Source organism: Stomoxys calcitrans, chromosome 3 (genome assembly GCF_963082655.1).
Source record: "Stomoxys calcitrans chromosome 3, idStoCalc2.1, whole genome shotgun sequence".
Taxonomy (NCBI): Eukaryota; Metazoa; Arthropoda; class Insecta; order Diptera; family Muscidae; genus Stomoxys; species Stomoxys calcitrans.
This window is the reverse complement of record NC_081554.1, coordinates 54,854,883-54,875,307: the sequence shown is the minus strand read 5'-3', so window position 1 is coordinate 54,875,307 and position 20,425 is coordinate 54,854,883. Positions and strand designations below refer to the sequence as shown.

General features: G+C 35.6%; 1 protein-coding gene across 6 annotated transcripts in view; it reads right to left on the bottom strand.

Annotated features, from left to right (window-relative positions):
- LOC106095391 (dnaJ homolog subfamily C member 7) overlaps positions 1-20,425 on the bottom strand; it is an 83,835-nt gene that overhangs the window by 26,739 nt on the left and 36,671 nt on the right. The window contains exon 1 of one of the 6 annotated variants that reach the window (XM_059364623.1): positions 7,357-7,625. The exons of the other annotated variants lie outside the window; for them this stretch is intronic. Within the exon in view, the coding sequence (XP_059220606.1) occupies positions 7,357-7,388 (32 nt within the window). The 5' untranslated portion in view covers positions 7,389-7,625. Of the gene's footprint in view, positions 1-7,356; positions 7,626-20,425 lie in introns of those variants that run through there. 6 annotated transcript variants of the gene reach the window in all.

Sequence of the window (20,425 nt, the reverse complement as noted above, 5' to 3'; positions counted from 1 at the left end):
TTTTATGGAAATTTTGTCTTGTCGAGAAAATTTCATGGAAATTTTGTCTTCGAGAAAATTTCATGGAAATTTTGTCTTTAGAGAAAATTTCATGGAAATTTTGTCTTTAGAGAAAATTTCAAAAAAATTTTGTCTTTAGAGAAAATTTTATAAAAATTTTGTCTTTAGAGAAAATTTTGTCCTTAGAGAAAATTTTGGAAAATTTTGTCCTTAAAGAAAATTTTGTCTTTAGAAAAGTTTTTGGAAAATTTTGTCTTTAGAGAAAATTTCATGGAAATTGTGTCTTGTCGAGAAAATTTCATGGAAATTTTGTCTTCGAGAAAATTTTTGAAAAATTTTGTCTTTAAAGAAAATTTCTGGAAAATTTTGCCTTTATAGAAAATTTCTGGAAAATTTTTTCTTTAGAGAAAATTTAATGCAAATTTTGTCCTTCGAGATAATTTCTGGAAAATTTTGTTGTTGTAAATTTTTGGGAAATTTTGTCTTAAGAAAAAATTACTGAGACATGTTTTCTTTTATGGAAAAACTATTAGAAATGTTTGTCTTTACAATTTAGAGCGATTTTGTATTTAGAGAAAATTTTTTGAATATATTGTCTTCAAGGAAAATTTCGAGGATATTTTGTCTGTAAGGAAAATTTTAGGGATTTTTTTAACAGAAAATTTTGAAATTTTTTTTAGAGAAATTTTCTGTGAATTTATTTTAAGAGAAAATTTCTGGGCTATTTGGTTTCTAGTGAAATTTTTAGGAAATATTTTTTAAGAAAAAATTTTTTGGATACTTCTCTCATATCAATGAAAGCAGTGCGTTTAAAGTTTAAGCTCAATGATAAGATGCCTCCTTTTTTATGCCATTTGGTAGAGAAGTTGTTTCTTGGGAGGATTTAAAAAATTTCCAAAAAAATTTCAAAATTTCCTAAAAATTTTGTCTAAATACAAAATTTAACAGAAATTTTATCTAAAATTTCCCAAAAAGGAAATTTCATAGACATTTTCCTTGCAACATTTCCCAACTCAACTAATTCTGCAATGACCCGCAAATATCAATATAGACCACAACAGACTCAAATACACATCCATACAAAAATTGACATCTACAACAACCAACAATACCGTGATGGTGTGGGTCGACATGTGGTTTGCAACAGCAACAGGATAAGGAACACCAATACCAACAACAACTATAACAACAAGAACAAAGTCAACTACTACTGCAACTATGGCAAAGTTTCAAAAACAAAAGGATATTATTTCATTTCATTTATGTACTCGTCATTCGTTCGTTTGTTTCTCACTCCCCCTTCGCTTTTTGGTTAAAAATCTGAAAGCAGCATTCAACAAGACCCATACATGCCAGTGACAAAATAATCACAATAATAGCTGCAAGCTCCATAAAACACACAAGAAATACAATGCAATTTATCATGAATGTTTTCGATATAAATAAATGTATGACCTTAATATTCATATCTTCAAAAAATGTTTATAAAATATAGTTTGCTACTAGTAATAAAACAAATATAAATTTTCTTAAAATAATGGGGTGTTGTTTTCGAGTAATACATACTATGTGCGAGATCCCACAAATCATTGGGAGAATATGGCACAAGGATATGATGCACACATGCATGGCAATGTTTTAGCATCCAGGGTAAAAGTGAAAAGTAATCTATATAGTATGTATTGTGTATCGATGGCATACAATAAACAAGATGAGAACATATGCCAGAAATATTTTATTAAGGATTCAAGTATTTGTTTTAAGAACATTTCTCTATTAGGTTTTATGTTCAAAGAAAATGACTGGGAAACTCTGTTCTTATAGAAAGATTCCTAGAAATGTTGTATTTAGAGAAAATATTATGGAAATTTTATCTTTCGAAAAAATTTCAAGGATTTGTTGTCTTTGGATAACATTTTGTTCAATTTTTCTCTCGAGAAAATGTCTGAGAAAACCCCGAACTTATTGACACTCCTAAACTATACTCCGCGAGATCTTAAATCAATCAATTGAAGTCTTAAAAACGCAATAACAAGAGTAGTATTCCGTTTGTAGTTCCTATGATTGTGTACTGTGGCTTGATATTTATAACCAGTGGTTGGGGTTGCGTATACGTCATATGGATATCGCATAACGTATACGCTACGATGTTCTTTTTTATGTTATGGACATTTAAAATACGTATCCGCAGGCTAGGCACCTTTGATATAGAAATAACGTTTCGGAAAACAAGGAAACTACTCTCATATTAATGAGAGCGGTCCGATTCTAGTTTCAGGTATATGATAGAGGCCCGCTTTATAATGGCTATCGGGGCAGCCTATATTTTTATAGAGCTATTTTGGATATGAGCAAAATACTCACAAAAGTCGCTTTCATTAGTTTTTCTGTAACGGGATTTAAAACAAATCGTCAGACCGATAGTCTATCATGAGACAAAATACTTAAGATTTAAAGGTTGAAAGTGAGAGTAGATCTAACAATCGATGTGACGGTAAGATAACGGCATGAAATGGCAGAAAATTTACACCGGGTTCTTCAGGTGCGACGATTGATGCTGCATGGCTAAGACAAATATCAAGAATGCAATAATGGATTTAAGGTTCCCTGGCACAAAGGCTACTACTTAGCTGTTGCTACGAAGGAGATGAGCTCTTCTATCGTCTGTCAGACTACAGTCAAGCCATTCACAAGTAGATCTGAGATATCACGACATGCGTCAACTGGTGTAACACTAACACGTTACCGGCAATTGCGAATTTGCTTACGGATATTCATAAAGCTAATAAGGCAATAACAATAATGCCGCCAAAAAAGGACTGGATTGCAAGAAGACGATTAGCCCTTAAGCAACATATGGTACGATCTGAACGATTCAGATATCCAGCCACTAAGGGATTTAAGGCGATGGAAGAACAGAGTTAACTGCAACTATTCTTGAGGTCAAGTGCGAGACACGGCACAGTTTTGGATTAACGGAACCCTGGTATTACCATCTGGAAGATCATCCTAGACACATGGAATAAAGCAAGAGGACATAGTGGGGCAGGAGGTATACATTGGGAACCCAGGGACTGAGATTTGTTTTAGACTGCCTGACCAAAATTCGCTCCTCAATCCCATGGCAGCCGGTTGTACGTACCGGATTGACCCGATGAAGTCCTTCATCGACAAGGGCTGCCGCCTCAGTGTACAACACTTTGCTACAATAACAACAACATAATTCGCTTCTGCAGGCGAAGATTCGGGCGATCGCAGAATACGTGAGGTGGTGTGGTGTTAACGAGAAGACGTTGGACGTAAACATTTTTACCAAGAGTAAACTGGCCATCAGGGCAAAACAATCAGGACGTTAAGGAGTGTAAGAAGGAGATTTACGCCTTCTCTGAGGATGGCACGATCCGCATTCGGATGTTGCGAATGAAAGAGCAAACGATTTGGCTGTGAAGGACAGAGGTCTGCCATCAATAAACTTGGTTAAAACGAAGACTTTCGGTTCGACGCAGTGCAAGTTGGGGAGTGGGGGACACTGTTGAACATGTAACACTGTTGAACAACGAAATGGTAGTAGGAAGATGAAACTCCTATAGGGAGATCAGGATCATGAGAAGACGAGGCTATCACTTCAGTATCATAACGGGACACATAGGACGACAAGCTTACTTATACAAAATCGGTGGGGACGACGAAAATCATATGAGGAGATCAAGTTTGTAAGAAGACGAGGGTATTACTGAAAAAAAGTAAGCAAGACGTCAGTATAGCTTTCGGTATCATAACAGAACACATAGGACTACGCGCTCACTTATGCAAAATCTTTGCGGCAAGTGATACCATGTGTAGGCCATATGGGGAAGATAATGAGACGTTGGAGCATTTCCCATGTCTTTGCCCGGCTTTCGCGCCTAATAACCACCGGCACTTAGATGGGGACAAAATACCAGACATGAAACAACTTAGGGGTAGGTAGCACGGAATTCCTGACTTAAATTTTCTATTTCGAGATTAGTATTTAGAGTGCTCAACAAGCCGATTACTGGCTTAATAGTATGGCCATAGTTGCATAGGACGGATTAATATCCACACCCACTTTTCAATCTTACCTCATCTAACATTGCGAAGTACGTTTGGTAAGTTTATCCTTGCAATAAGAACCAATAAAAAACGCATGATCTTTTTAAAAAAAAAAAAATTTAAAAAATATAATTTTCAAAAAACATGGGTTTCAAAATGAATATCATTTAAAAAAAATCAATTTCCTAAGAAATGAATAGTTTAAAAAATATATATTTTATATAAAACTAACAAAAAGTTGAAATTTCAAAAAAAAATAAAAAAAATAATTAAAAAATATTAAAAAATAATAATTTAAAAAAATAATAATTAAAAAAATTAAAAGAAAAATAAAATAAAATAAAAAAAAAATTAAAAAAAAATTAAAAAATAAAAAAAATTAAAAAAAAATTAAAAAATAAAAAAAATTAAAAAATAAAAAAAATTAAAAAATAAAAAAAATAAAAAAAAATAATGAAAAAATAAAAAAAAATAATAATAAAAAAAATAATAAAAAATAAAAAAAAAAATTAAAAAAAAAAAAAATAAAATAAAATTAAAAAATAAAAAATAAAATAAAATTAAAAAATAAAATAAAATTAAAAAATAAAAAATAAAATAAAATTAAAAAATAAAATAAAATTAAAAAATAAAATAAAATTAAAAAATAAAATAAAATTAAAAAATAAAATAAAATTAAAAAATAAAATAAAATTAATAAATAAAAAAAACTAAAAAAAGTAAAAAGTTCAGCCGGGTCGAATCTTATATACCCTCCACCTTGGATCGCATTTGTCAAGTTCTTTAGCCGATATCTCTTTTTAGGCCAACCAAGGATAATGGATATGAATTGCTATGCTATTGGAGCTATACCAAGTTATAAACCGATTGGGTCCACTCTTGGTATGGATGTTGGAGACCAAAGTGGAATTCTTAGTGCAACATTTCAGCCAAATCGAATAGGAATTGCGCCCTATAGTGACTCAAAAAACAAAATCGGGAAATCGGTTTATATGGTAGCTATATTAGGATGCAAAATAAATAATTGCGCCCTCTAGCGGATCAAGAATTCAAAATCCAAGGTCGGTTTATACGGGAGCTATATCAGTTTTGAACCGATTAAGACTATACTTGACACAGTTGTAGGCAGTCAAAACAAACCACTTCATGCAAAATTTCAGCCTAATCCGTCAATAACTGCGCCATATAGCGGCTCAAGAAGTCAAGATCCCAGATCTGTTTATATGGGAGCTATATCAGGTTGGGAACCATAATGGCCACAATTGTTGGAAGTCAAAATAAACCACTTCATGCAAAATGTCAACCAAATCGGTTAATAATTGTGCTAGCGGCTTAAGAAGTCAAGATCCGAGATCGGTTTATATGACAGCTAGGTCAAAATATGGACTGATGTAGCCAATTTACAATCCCAATCCGGACTCACATTTATAGGAAGTATTCTTGCAAAATTTCAAGGGCCTATCTTTATTCCTTCGAAAGTTAGCGTGCTTTTGACAGACGGACGGACAAAAAAGGAGCCACAGCTTTTATTTTTTGCATACTTCCACATTGTTGGAAGTATGTATTGGCATTCAACCTAATGTATTGTAACTTATCGTCCCAATCGATAAATAAACAGTTAAAGCTCTCATATAAACAGAGCATCCAATATAACTTCTTAACACCTGCAGGTTACAAATTTTATCCGATTTAGATTAAAAAAAACGTGCTTAGTTAGGCCGGACCGAATCTTGGGTTCCGACAACCATAGATTCCGCTAAAAATGTACCCTTATTAACTGAGATTGTATTTGAATAATTTTGGTCTCCAGAATTCATAACGGGATATCGGTACTTAGGGGGTCTATATCACCATATTATCCGATAGAGTATTGAACCAAATTTCAACCAAATCAGTTGAAATTTTAGGCTTCTAAGGGCTGAAGAAGTCAAATCCGGTGACCGGTTTATATGGGTGCTATATCTGTTTATAGGCCGATTCGTATCATACTTGGCATGGATGTTTGAATTGATAGCTTAAGCCTTTGTTTCAAATTAAAGCCAAATCGGATGAAAATTGAGGCTTCTAGAGGTTCAAGAAGCCAAATCGGGAAATCGGTTTATATGGGGGCTATATCTGTTTATAGACCGATCGGATCATACTTGGCATGGATGTTAGAAGTCATAACTCAAGCCTTTGTTTCGAATTTCAGACAAAACGAATATAAATTGAGGTTTCTAAGGGCTCAAGAAGTCAAATTCGAGAATCGGTTTATATGGGAGTTATACCCAAATCTGAACCAATATGGCCCATTTGCAATCCCCAACGGCCTACATCAATAAGAAGTAACTGTGAAAAATTTCAAGCGGATAGCTTTACGCGTACGACCGCTATCGTGAAATCGACAGACGGACGAACGGACATGGCGAAATACACTCAGAATGTCAAGACGATCCAGAATATACAGGGTGGCTGATGAATATTGCTACATTGATGAATATTGCTACATTTTTTTTTCGGTGTATGGAATGCATTTTTCTTTTATTCATGTTAAATTAAATTTTTAAATTAATTATTAAATTATTATTAATTAAAGTAATTAATTAATTAATTAAATTAATTATTAAATTATTATTATTAAATAGAAAAAAAGTTATTAAATTTTTTTTTGGTAGCGGCTTTCATCAGCCACCCTGTGCATACCTTATGGGGTCGCAGATCAATATTTCGAAGTGTTATAAACGGAATGACTAGATTAGTATAACCCCCACCCTATGTTATGTTAGGTTATAGCAAATGTATGCCTGTTGAGCTCTTAAGAAGTCTCCTCAAGAGATAGTTTATATAAGCGATTCCTATAAAGATTCAAATTTACAACAAAATACAAGAAATTTGTTTCAGTTATCCGATTTTTCAATTATGCGATGTAAGGATATTTGAAATAGGTTTCAGTTAACCGATTTTTCACTTAAACGGGTTTTCACTTAAGCGGAGTGAAATGTATTAAAAAGTCCTTAACATCAATTATTTCAAGTGATTTTTTTCAATTAACCTATTTTTACACCCACCATCATAGGATGGGGGTATACTAATCTAGCCATTCCGTTTGTAACTCCTAACAGAATGACGGAGAGACGAGCATCGTAGAGATATCATTCGACATTCACCAAGGCTCATCGAAATTGTCTGTTACAGTTTGACATCATAATTTTTACCTTAAACCATCAATTGTTTTAAATTTTAAAATCATCATCCTTTTTCCACATGAAAAATACTTACAAAAAAAGCATTTAATGTACTCACCGTGGTAGGAATGTAATTTCATCTGGATTCATAAATAAATATCCCACAAAACCGACAACCGCAATACCACAGTCAGGAAGAAAAAAGTAATTAAAATAAACACTGCAACGCCTACTCAAGTGCAATGAAGATTGGGCGGCAATGTGTGGAAACCCCCAGTTGAGTAGAAAAATTCCCCCGCACTCGGTAATTAAGGAAGAAAAGTAGGAAGCGTAGCGATTTTCCAGAAGTAACGGGGACCACAATTAAAGCGGTCAATGTGTATACAGTTAAATGACCAGAATGTGAGACATGAACAGTATGAAAAAGTCACAACACCACGAATAAAAACAAGTGCACACACACACACACACACACACGAAACACTTAATGTCACAACTAAATGGACCGTAAAAAATTTAAAAGGGCACTTTTCAGTCTTTCTTTTTTTTTTTTGTTCACTTAAAAAATTGTCATAAAGTTATCCTTTAGCTTGCAATTGTAGGACAAGAGTGAGTTTGACAAAAAACAGAATAAATGCAACTGCAACTCCTTCGCAATCCACAATACTTCAATTTAATTACACACAATTTGGCATGTAGCAAAGCACATAAATTTCATGCTATTCCAGAAGCATGCATTTCATCGTAGTGGCAGTAGTAGTAGTAGTACACCGACTTCTCTCCCGCCAACTGCTTGACTTTCTAGTACAACCCACCAAACCACACCACAACTCCGCCACACGCAATCTACCACGCACCACTAAACGACCACTATGTGCGTAACTGCTATTGTGCTTTGGGGGTTTTTCTTCCTTAATGTCGGGGTTATTTTGCCGCTAAATTTATGTATATTGAATCGACGCGAAGCGTGCTAGGCAACCTGCAACTTGTACGGAAACTACTAAACTAAAATATTCTTGTGAATCGTAGTAAAAGTTTGCCATCACAAACGGCAGCAGTCTTCGGCAGCAGCCGTTTGCAGCAGCGCAACAACAGCAGTAATATAAATAAAACAACAACAACAGCAACACTCAATGTCTGTATCCCCATCTCTAGCCATTAGATGTGCATCAGTAAAATGCATGCTGACACACAGCAGCAGAACGCACGAAGCCTTACTCTTCGAAGCCTTACATTCGTTTGAAAGAGCATAAACAGAGAGTGTTGGTTATGCATAAATGCAAAAACAAAATTCCTCTACAAAGAGTAGCTCTCCCCCGAAACTTTGCCATAATGTGCTGCACATCGAAGTCATCGACAGCATAAAGGGGAGTGGGAGAGCATACAAATGAGAGGAATGAGGAAGGAGCCGTTGATTCAATACAAACAAAAAAAAATAGAAAAATGACATAGTGGCACAATAGTAGCTGTGCTCCAATATTACCAGACATTATGACGACACTAAACACTGGTAAATTCTACGACAATGTCGAAGACGACAGCGACGACGACGAAGATGATGATGATGATAGCAAATAGAATAAAATGTATGATAAGACGTTGGTTTATGGTTGAGCAAAGACGCATATTGAATATAATTTAAAATCTGCTGCTCGCTGTATATGGCTCCATGTGGGGCGGGCCAAGAGAAAATTTTATGGCGCCTTATGAAAGTGCCAAAGCGTTTTAGTGTTGATACAGCATCCTGCAAAATTTCCGGTAAAATGCAATGTGCATAAGGCAATTAGGGATTTAAAGGATTTTCAAAGACAAAAGTTTGAAAGGAAACAAAGCAAATACGTATTTTCGAAATGAATTGGGAATGTAATTTTGGATTGTAGTTAAATCAAAATAAATAGAATAACGTTAAAGAATTGTAAATGTAAACAGTGATTGGTGTGTTGTGATCTCTGTCTTTCCTTTTCCATTGGAAAAATCTTCGATCATTAAGCTCGTCTCGAATGTTCGCCCTAACAGGCAGAAAACAAAATACAAATAAAAAAATTACCCAATAATAAAAAAAACAATTACCAATAATAAATAAAATACAAAATAAAATTACCAATAATAAATAAAATACTCAATAATAAAAATAATTTAAACAAAAAATTAAAAAAAAAATAAAAAAATAACTAGAAGTTAAAAAATAAAAATATACCAAAGAATAGTAGAAAATATAACAAATACCCAATAATAATAAAATAAAAAAAAATAAAAAATTACACAAAACATAACAAGAAAAAAGAAAAAAAAAACATAAACATAAACAAAAACAAAAACAAAAACACAAAAAAAAAACAAAAAGAAATAAAATTAAACAAAAAAAAAATAAAAAAAAAACAAAAAAAAATAAAAAAAAAACAAAAAAAAATAAAAAACAAAAAAAAATAAAAAATAAAAAAAAACAAAAAAAATAAAAAACAGAAAAAAACTAAAAAAAAAATAAAAAAAAACCAAAAAAAAAATAAAAAAAAAACAACAAAAAAAAATAACGAAAGAAATACAAAAATAAAAAATTTTACCAGCAATAAAAAAAATAATAAAAAATTAACCAATAATAAAAAAATAAAACGTAAAAGAATAACAAAAATAATAGTGATAATAAAAAGATTACACAAAAAAAGGAAAAACACCTTATATTAACAAAAAATAAAAAAATACATATAAATAAAAATTTAAAAAAAAAAAATAAAATATAAAAAAATAAACAAAATATAAAAAAAATTAAATAAAAAATAAAAAAAATTAAATAAAATAATAAAAACAATAAAAAGAAATTAAAAAATAAAAAAAATAAAATAAAAAATTAAAAATTAAAAAAAAATTAAATAAAAAATTAATAAAAAATAAATAAAATAAAAATTAATAAAAAATAAAAAAAAATTAAAAATTAAAAAAAAAAATTAAAAATTATATATTAAAAAAAAATTAAAAATTAAAAAAAAAAATAAAAAATTAAAAAAAAAAATAAAAATTAAAAAAAAAATTAAAAATTAAAAAAAAAATTAAAAATAAAAAAAATAAAAATTAAAAAAAAAAAATAAAAACAGAAATTACCCGATTATAAAAACCGAAAAACTAAGAACATAAAGAAAACAAGTAAAAGCGTGCTAAGTTCGGTCGGGCCGAATCTTATATACCCTCCACCATCGATCGCATTTGTCGAATTCTATTCCCGGCATCTCTTCTTAGGCAAAACAGGATATAAGAAAAGATTTGCTCTGCTATTAGAGCGATATCAAAATATGGTCCGGTTTGGACCACAATTAAATTATATGTTGGAGACCTGTGTAAAATGTCAGCCAATTCGAATAAGAATTGCGCCCTTTGGGGGCTCAAGAAGTAAAATAGAGAGATCGACTTATATGGGAGCTGTATCGAGCTATAGACCGTTTCAGACCATTAAAAACACGTATGTTAATGGTCATGCGTGGATCCGCCGTAGAAAATTTCAGCCAAATTGGATAGGAAATGCGCCCTCTAGTGGCTCAAGAAGTCAAGATCCCAGATCAGTTTATATGGCAGCTATATAAGGTTATGGTTCGATTTAAACCATACTTGGCGCAGTTGTTGGATATCATAACAAAATACTTCGTGCAAAAATTCATTCAAATCGGATAAGAATTGCGCCCTCTAAAGGCTCAAGAAGTCAAAACCCAAGGTCGGTTTATATGGCAGCTATATCAGGTTATGCCCCAATTTGAACCTAACTTGGAACAGTTGTTGGCAGTCATATCGAAACACTTCGTGCAAAATTTCATTCCAATCGGATAAGAATTGCGCCCTCTAGAGGCTCAAGAAGTCAAGACCCAAGATCGGTTTATATGGCAGCTATATCAAAACATGGACCGATATGGCCCATTTACAATCCCGACCGACCTAGACTTACACTTAGAACGCCATGTTTCTTCATTAATAGGAAATAAAACTGAAGTGCCACATACAAAAGCATAGATAGACCACTGGCTCTATAGGAGCGTACTCACATACGCCTTGGTAATTTGGTGGATGGTGATGGCGAAACATAGGGGACATTATAACCGACTTACAGGACATTGCCTTGGCATAGGCGAGGTGATAAAGTACCAGAGTCTATTCTAGATAACCGCCACCTGGACAAAAAGATTAAGTTTGAGTCAGTCACTCTTGCGGCTATGAGACTTAAGGCGATGGGAGAAATTAATGGAGGATAAGAGCAGGTCAGACTATCGGGAGATAATCGAGGCGGGGATTGGAGATCGTGAAGGAATGGAAGAGTTTTTGTATCGGATATCTGAGACGGCACTTGAGGCGAGCCACTGCTGTCTTTCGGTACAGTCTTAGATTGACGTAGCTCTGGTAATGCCATCAGGAAGTTCATGCTACACGGACGGATCAAAGCTGGAAGACAGTGTATGCCTTAAGTACAGAGATCTGTTTCTGACTCCCCTATCATTATACGGTCCTGCAGGCGGAGATCCCAGCGAACACGGAATCCATGAGGCGGTACGGTGTTAACGCGAGAACTTCGAGTGTGGAAATCTTTACGAACAGTAAAATGGCTATAACAGCCAGGACGGTAAGGTTACGAATAGTTTTGGAGTATAAGAAGTAGATGAGCGACTTCTTATCTGAGGATGACAAGATCCGCATCGCGTCTGGTTACGGTGACATAGGAAAGTAGGGGGGAACGAAAATGCAGACGAATTGGCAGTAAAGGCCAGAGGAATGCAATCATTAAACTTGTTGAAGAAGAAGTCTTTTGAGGCGTCGCAGTCGGAGTTCAGGGAGCGGGCAACAAAAGGGCAATAGTGAAACGATCAGTAGGATGCCATAAACTCTACAAGCCCATATTGGGGCCAGACTTATAAAATGTCTCAATCGATAAGATATCCAATAGATTTATTCAAAAACACTAACATTGTGTTGCCAACAAAAAATGGCAATGGAAAAAGATGCCAAAGCAGGAATGACACTCAAAGGTAAATCGCTGCCGTGCATGCAAAAGCGTGATATCGAAACTTCGTTATAGAGAGATATTGAAAAAAATTTCTGTTTGCTATTAGCCACCTAGAAGGAAAAACATTTTATATGCTAAAAATATTTCTTTTCCCTTTGAATTTCTTTTTGTTATTTAACGCTTCAACACTTTGCGAAAACAAAACGCCTACACTGATAATGAGCTAATGTGTGTGTGTATTTGTTTCAATACTCTGCCTTTATTACACCACAATTACAAACACACCAGCTTACTAAGCCAATGGCAAAAACTCTGGCATACAATGAGGATAAACTCCAACACAACACCCGCAAACAAACATTGCCGTATAAGTGAAACCACATCCAAAGACTATTTCACTAACACAAAAAAAAAAAACAAAGGAGACACCATGGCGACATCGATTCAAATCTCAATGGAGGGAAGAAGCAAAAAATAAACGAGGAAGCAATATATGCAACACGCTGCGCTAAAGATAGTCTTCGTTGTAGATGCCACTGAAAAAGTAGTGCGGAACTTTAAGGCTTTAAGACACAGTTAGGGAGTTCATGCGTTGAACTTTAGGTTTTAATCTGACAAAGGAAATGGTTAATATAAGGAAATTCTTAAATATTAGGGGAGTGCACAGAGAAAACTTTGCAAAGGGGGACATGCAGCAGATAACTGGTAAAATAGTTACATAAATAAGTTGGTATTAAAATATTGGGGTTGAATAGGGTCATTAGAGGTTACCATGGAATTTAACAAAAACAAAAACATTTTGAGCAAGAAAGGAAATTTTTAAGCCTCAGGAAAAGAATTAATATTCAGGTTTTAAGGGAAAAATATCATATCACGCACAAAAACCAATTATAATGAAACTATAAAATTTCGTTAATATGACACAACACTGTAGAAAAAACTTAAATAGATGAAATGAAAAAAGAAAACAAGTAAACACATGTTAATCCATTAATGACTAACCCTCCATTGCTTGATCCGATTTTTGGATACATCCGCCAACGCGTATAATCATGGTTCTTTTTCGTTTGCTTGGATCGAGGGTCCATTTTTGGGTCGGATGTCGAGAGTTTTAATATAACTAACTGTGTCAAATTTCAAACCGGATAACAAAGGCGTCTTTTACAGGCTTCAGACGCTCTGTCGGCAGATCGGTCTATATGGCAGCTATATATAAATATGGTCCGATCTGAGCAATATTCAGACCGAATGACGGAGGCTTAAAACAACTCACTGTTTCAAATTTCAGCTAAATCCTCTGTCGGCAGATCGGTTAACCCTTTACCTGCGTGTAGAAAAAATACGGATCTGTGCAAAATTTCAGCTCAGTATCTGAAGGCAGTATTGTGATTATAAGAGACGGACGGACAGATGGACAGACACATGGACATCGTTAAATCGTCTTAGAATTTTACGATGATCAGGAATTTGTAGACTTGCGATGTGCACGTGAGATTTTGCACTCACGCAAGATCAAGAGACAAAAAAAAAATATTCACGCTCACGCACTACAATTTTATGTTGATTCACGTTCACGCACGCTCACGGGACAAAAATTATACTCACGCACCACTCACGCACCACTCACGAAAAAGTCACGACTCGCAAAAAATCAGTTTCACGAAAAAATCAAGACTTACAAGAAAACTCAAGACGGACGAAAAACTTGCGAATCACGATTGAAAAAATATTTTTCAATGAAGCGAAAAATAATTTTTTCTACAAACGACCGCGAAAAAATCGGACAAAGATAGGCGAAAAAAAAGTATTTTTTTTAGTGAGGAACCCTTGAAACCATTATGGCTACCATTGCCGGCATCTTTTTGGGGCTTGTAAGGGCTCAAGAAGCCAAATCGGGAGATCAGTTTATATGGGAGCTATATCAGGTTACAGGCCGATTTGGACCTTACTTGGCACAGTAATTGGAAGTCATAACAGAACACTACATGCAAATTTTCAGCCAAATCGGATAAAAATTGAGGCGTGTAAGGGCTCGAGAAGTCGAAGCGGGAGATCGGTTTATATGGGAGCTGTATCAGGTTATAGACCCATTTGGACCTTACTTGGCACAGTAATTGAAAGTCATAACAGAACACTACATGCAAAATTTCAGCCAAAACGGACAAACACTGCGGCTTGTAAGGGTCAAATCGAGATATCGGTTTATAAGGGAGCTGTATCAGGATATAGACCGATTCGGATCGGTCTTGGCGCAGCTGTTGTAAGTCATAACGGAACACACTTGCAAAATTTCAGCCAAATCGGATAAGAAATGCTGTTTCCGGGGGCTCAGGAATCAAATCGGGAGATCGGTTGATATGGAGCTATATCTAAATCTGAACCCATATGACCCATTTGCAATCCCCAACGAACTACAACAATAGTCAGTATCTGTGCAAAATTTCAAGCGGCTAGCATTATGCTTTCGACCGCTATCGTTATTTCGACAGAGTGACGGAAACGGCTAGATCGACTCAGAATGTCGAGACTATCAAGAATATTTAAAGTATATATGGGGTCTTAGACGAATATTTCGAGGTAATGGGTATAAAAACGTGTTTTGTTATGGAAACAAAAACATTTGATTGCTGTCAAATTTTGCTCGCGAAACAATTAAAAATGTTGGCTGGCGACTTTTCCGAAAGCGTAATAGAATACTAACGCTAAATCGCGATGTTCTTAAAGTCGTCATATCTCGTGGTTCGTGATTTTCTCATAAGTCGTGATTAGCGTTGTGAGTCAAGATTCACGCACGTTCCACTGATTAGATTTGGATCTCACTCACGAATCACGTAACTTACGCGTGACACGACTACTCACGACTCACGTGCACACCTCTAATGTATACTTTGTAGGGTCGGAAGTGAAAATTTGCATGTGTTGCAAACGGAATGACAAAATGAATATATCCCCTATTCTATGGTGGTGGGTATAAAAAGGCCACATTCCCGGCAAATTGCAAATGACGACACAAAACACCCCATATGCCATCATCGCTTGCGAAGTAAACTCCATGGCCAGGAAACTCATTCACAAACATATTCATATTGGCACACACTGAAAGAAATTAAATTTCATAAAAGTCTATTCGGTATTAGATCAATGTTTTGTGGTATTACTAAAGGCATAATGATGGTGGGGAGTGTAAAAAACATCATAATTTTTATACCCACCACCGAAGGATGGGGGTATATTCATTGTGTCATTATGTTTGCAACACATCGAAATATCCATTTCCAAAGCTTTATCGGACTATACCTTGATATAGCCCCCATATAGACCGATCCGCCGATTTAAGGTCTTAGTCCCATAAAAGCACATTTATTATCCGATTTTGCTGAAATCTTGGACAGTGAGTTGTGTTAGGTCACTCGATATGCTTCTTCAATTTGGCCCAGATCGGTCTAGATTTGGATATAGCTGCCATATGGACCCATCTTTCGATTTAAGGTCTTGGGCTCATAAAAGGCCCATTTATTGTCAGATTTCGCCGAAATTTGGGACAATAAGTTGTGTTAGACCCTTCGACATCTATCTTCAATTCAGCCCAGATCGGTCCAGATTTGAATATAGCTGCCATATAGACCGATCTCTCGATTTAAGGTTTAGGCCCATAAAAGGCGCATTTATTGTCCGATTTTGCTGAAATTTAGGACAGTAAGTTGTGTTAGGTCACTCGACATCGTTCTTCAATTTGGCCCAGATAGGTCCATATTTGAATATAGCTGCCATATAGACCAATCTCTCGATTTAAGGTTTTTGGCCCGTAAAAGGCTAATTTATTGTCCGATGTCGCCGAATGTTGTGTTATGGCCTTCGACGTCATTCTTCAATTTGACCCAGATCGGTCCAGATTTGAATATAGCTGCCATATGGACCGATCTCTCGATTTAAGGTCTTGGGCCCATAAAAGGCTCATTTATTGTCAGACTTCGCCGAAATTTGGGACATTGAGTTGTTTTAGCCCTTCGACATCTATCTTCAATTTGGCTCAGATCGGTCCAGATTTGAATATAGGTGCCATATAGACCAATCTCTCGATTTAAGGTTTTTGGCTCATAAAAGGCTCATTTATTGCCTGATTTCGCCGAAATTTGGGACAATAAGTTGTGTTAGACCCTTCGACATCTATCTTCAATTTAGCCCAGATCGGTCCAGATTTGAATATAGCTGCCATATAGACCGATCTCTCGATTTAAGGTTTTAGGCCCATAAAAGGCGCATTTATTGTCAGACTTCGCCGAAATTTAGGACATTGAGTTGTTTTAGACCCTTCGACATCTATCTTCAATTTAGCCCAGATCGGTCCAGATTTGAATATAGCTGCCATATAGACCGATCTCTCGATTTAAGGTATTGGGCCCATAAAAGGCTCATTTATTGTCAGACTTCGCCAAAATTTGGGACATTGAGTTGTTTTAGATCCTTCGACATCTATCTTCAATTTAGCCCAGATTGGTCCAGATTTGGATATAGCTGCCATATAGACCGATCTCTCGATTTATAGTCTTGGCCCTATAAAAGGCGCATTTATTGTCAGACTTCGACGAAATTTGGGACATTGAGTTGTTTTAGATCCTTCGACATCTATCTTCAATTTAGCCCAGATCGGTCCAGATTTGGATATAGATGCCATATAGACCGGTCTCTCGATTTAACCTTTTGGGCCCATAAAAAGCGCATTTATTGTTCGATTTCGCCGAAATTTAGGACAGTAAGTTGTGTTAGGTCACTCGACATCGTTCTTCAATTTGACCCAGATCGGTCCAGATTTGAATATAGTAGCCATATAGTCCGATCTCTCGATTTAAAGTCTTGGCCCCATAAAAGGCGCATTTATTGTCCGATGTCGCCGAAATTTGAGACAGTGAGTTGTGTTAGGGCTTTCCACATCGTTCTTCAATTTGACCAAGATCGGTCCAGATTTGAATATAGCTGCCATATAGACCGATCTCTCGATTTAAGGTTTTTGGCCCATAAAAGGCTCATTTATTGTGCGATGTCGCCGAAATTTGGGACAGAGAGTTGTGTAAGGCCCTTTGATGACCCTCTTCAATTTGGCCCAGATCGGTTCAGATTTGAATATAGCTGCCATATAAACCGATATCTCGATTTAAAGTCTTGGCCCCATAAAAGGCGCATTTATAATCCCATTTCGCTGAAATTTAACACAGTGACTTATGTTAGGCTTTTCGACATCCGTGTCGCATATGATTCAGATCAGTCTATATTTGGATATGGCTACCAAAAGCACCAATATTTTGTTCTACAAAATTGAACAATGACTTGTACTTATAACCGCCCAATGTCCGTGCCGAGTTTGGTCCAAATCGCACCATATTTCCATATAGTTGCTGGAGGTCACCGTAGCGCAGAGGTTAACATGTCCGCCTATTACGCTGAACGCCTGGGTTCGAATCCTGGCGAGAACATCATGCACATTTTCAGCGGTGGTTATCCTCTCCTAATGCTGGTGACATTTGGAAGGTGCTGTACCATTTGGTATGGCAGCCATGTAAAAACTTCTCTACAAAGCGGTGTGGCACTGCGGCATGCCGTTCGGAATCGGCTATAAAAAGGAGGCCCCTTATCATTGAGCTTAAAAAAACTTGAATCGGACAGCACTCATTGATATGTGAGAAGTTTTCCCCTGTTCCTTGCCCCTGTTCAATGGCAAATTTGCATTTTGGGGGCATAAAATATGCATTTTTCACGGAATTATGATGAAAGATGATTTCCATATATACCCGAGGTGGTGGGTATCCAAAGTTCGGCCCGACCGAACTTAACGCCTTCTTACTTGTTCCTTTTAAATTTGAGTTTTACTTGTAAATTTTCTCAGTGTATTTCATATACGCCCACCACACATGCAACCCGCATATTGTATGATGACACATTCACTGTCTCTTTTAGGCACTCCAAAACTCAAGCACACATTCTCGCAAGCACAAAATAGGCGCACATCCTTATACACCCCATAATGCTAACAACAGCAGCATGCCATGCATGCTATCAATGAACATGACCTACCACACTATTAAAAATCGTTAGTGTATCTCCTCCCCCTCCCCCCCCCCCCCCCCCATTTCATATTTCATGATGATGGTGCCCGTTTTTGGTGGCATGGCTTTTCCGGGTTTTTTTTAATTCCCCTTTGCATTGTTGAATATGAGTTTGTATGGGTGTTTATGTGTGTGACACATGTGATCGGAGTTTTGTCGGGATAATATCACAAAATCCTTTTGTGTGCAACAGCATGGATAAGCATTGGAAAACGTGAGTTGGTTTTCAGCATGGAAATTGGGGGAAATGGCAGGAGGAAACATTTGTTAGCCCCATGACTCATGACTACGTATGTCAGCAACCAACAGTTGGCTTGGTTTGATAATTTTGAGGTAGTACGCAGTATGCCTGATTAAGCGAAAGCTCTCTGGGGAACTTTTTGCCCTATTCTCTCTACCATGACGCGACGATGGTTGCGCTCATAGATAATATACTCTTGCAAAGTTTGCAAACGGAAGCAATAATTTATTTTGCAGAATGTGTGCAACGCACGCAGATCAATGATAAGATTAAACAAAATTTTTTGTTATAAATAACATATTGGCAAAATTTTTCAATTGAAATTGTTCGAAGCTAAAGAATTATCAAGGGAAAGAGTTGTTTCAGTGGTATTGACAAAACAAAGAATTAATAATCATTTTTTATAAGCAACGATAAGCGACTATATGAAACAGGTGATTTAACAAAATGTCAAGAAAATTTTTTATAAAATAAAATTTTGACCAAAATTTTTCGAAAAAAAACAAAAAAAATCAAATCAAGTTGAAACCACGTTCGCCTATCGTACTTAAATTCTGAGTTCGAACCCCGAAAAGTGCATCTGGCAATACATCAGCAGTGTTTATCCACTCACTAATGTGGGTACATGCGTATGTGTTGTTCAACAGTACGCTGTTTGGACTCAACTATCATAGCAAGTCCCTTTTCATGGTGTCGTTCTTTTCATTCATTCTCCTTAATCTTTTAAAAGGGACCTCCTTCATTTTTGGATAGGCCAAAAAAATCACTTATCCATAAAAAACTGCATATAAGTAATCAATTATAGTGCCTAATCCTTAATCAATGATATTTTTTTTCTTGCTTAACTTGTTACACCACTCCCAGCCAATAACAAAACACAGACGATGACAAAAGCGGAAATTGTAAAACTATTTTTAATGGCACTCTTTATGCATCGTCACATATTTACACACTCAAAAACTGACAAAAAAAAACAGGAAAAATATTTCGCTCTCAAAAACAACAACAAACGACAAACATTAATTTGTAGCCCTTCTGGTCATGATAGAGGATAGAGGAATGGATGTGCAATGGTGTCGACTAGCAGGATACAGGAAGGAAGGAAGAGCGGCAGACCGGAAGGAAGGGTATCTTCATTTAAATGATTGCAACGAAAAATGTTGCATACTTTTTGGGGCTTTTTTTTTTCATTCTCTACTTTTTTTTATTAATACTGGCTTGGCTGTTGTCATTGCAGCAGCTCTGGCATCAGCAGCAGACTGCCGCGTATGCGGCTCCACTTCTAATGCTCCTCCCTCCTCAAGTGTCATTTGTTCAAAAGGTTTGTATGTTGGGTACGTTTGGGCACATTGCCATTTACCGCATTTAAAGTACAACATGCATGGCCTGTAATATTTACATAAAAAAAAAAACCAAACATAACAACAAAAATAATAAAAACAGAAAAACTGAAAAACATTTACATGCATTTGCCATACGGACAAAGACACACAATATTAAAGTTATTGACCGGGTCAACTTTTCAATTAATTTTAAGACCAAAAGTGTCATTTGTAAACGATGTGCCATGGAAGGGATAAACATAGGCAAGCTTATGGGCAAATGTTTGTGTGTTATGGGTGCTTTGAAAGCAAAAATGACCTAAAGCACTTTGGTGAAAGTGCAAAATTGGAATTTTCTAGATTACAAAACGAAAAAACAAGGGAACGATTTTTAAATTAAACAATTAAGAGCTTGCAAAAATCGGCCGGGCTGAATCTTTTGTACCCTCCACCATGGATGGCATTTGTCGAGTTCTCTGCGAGGTATCTCTTTTTTTAGCAAACAAACAATAATGGATAAGAATTGTTATGCCAATGGCGCTTTA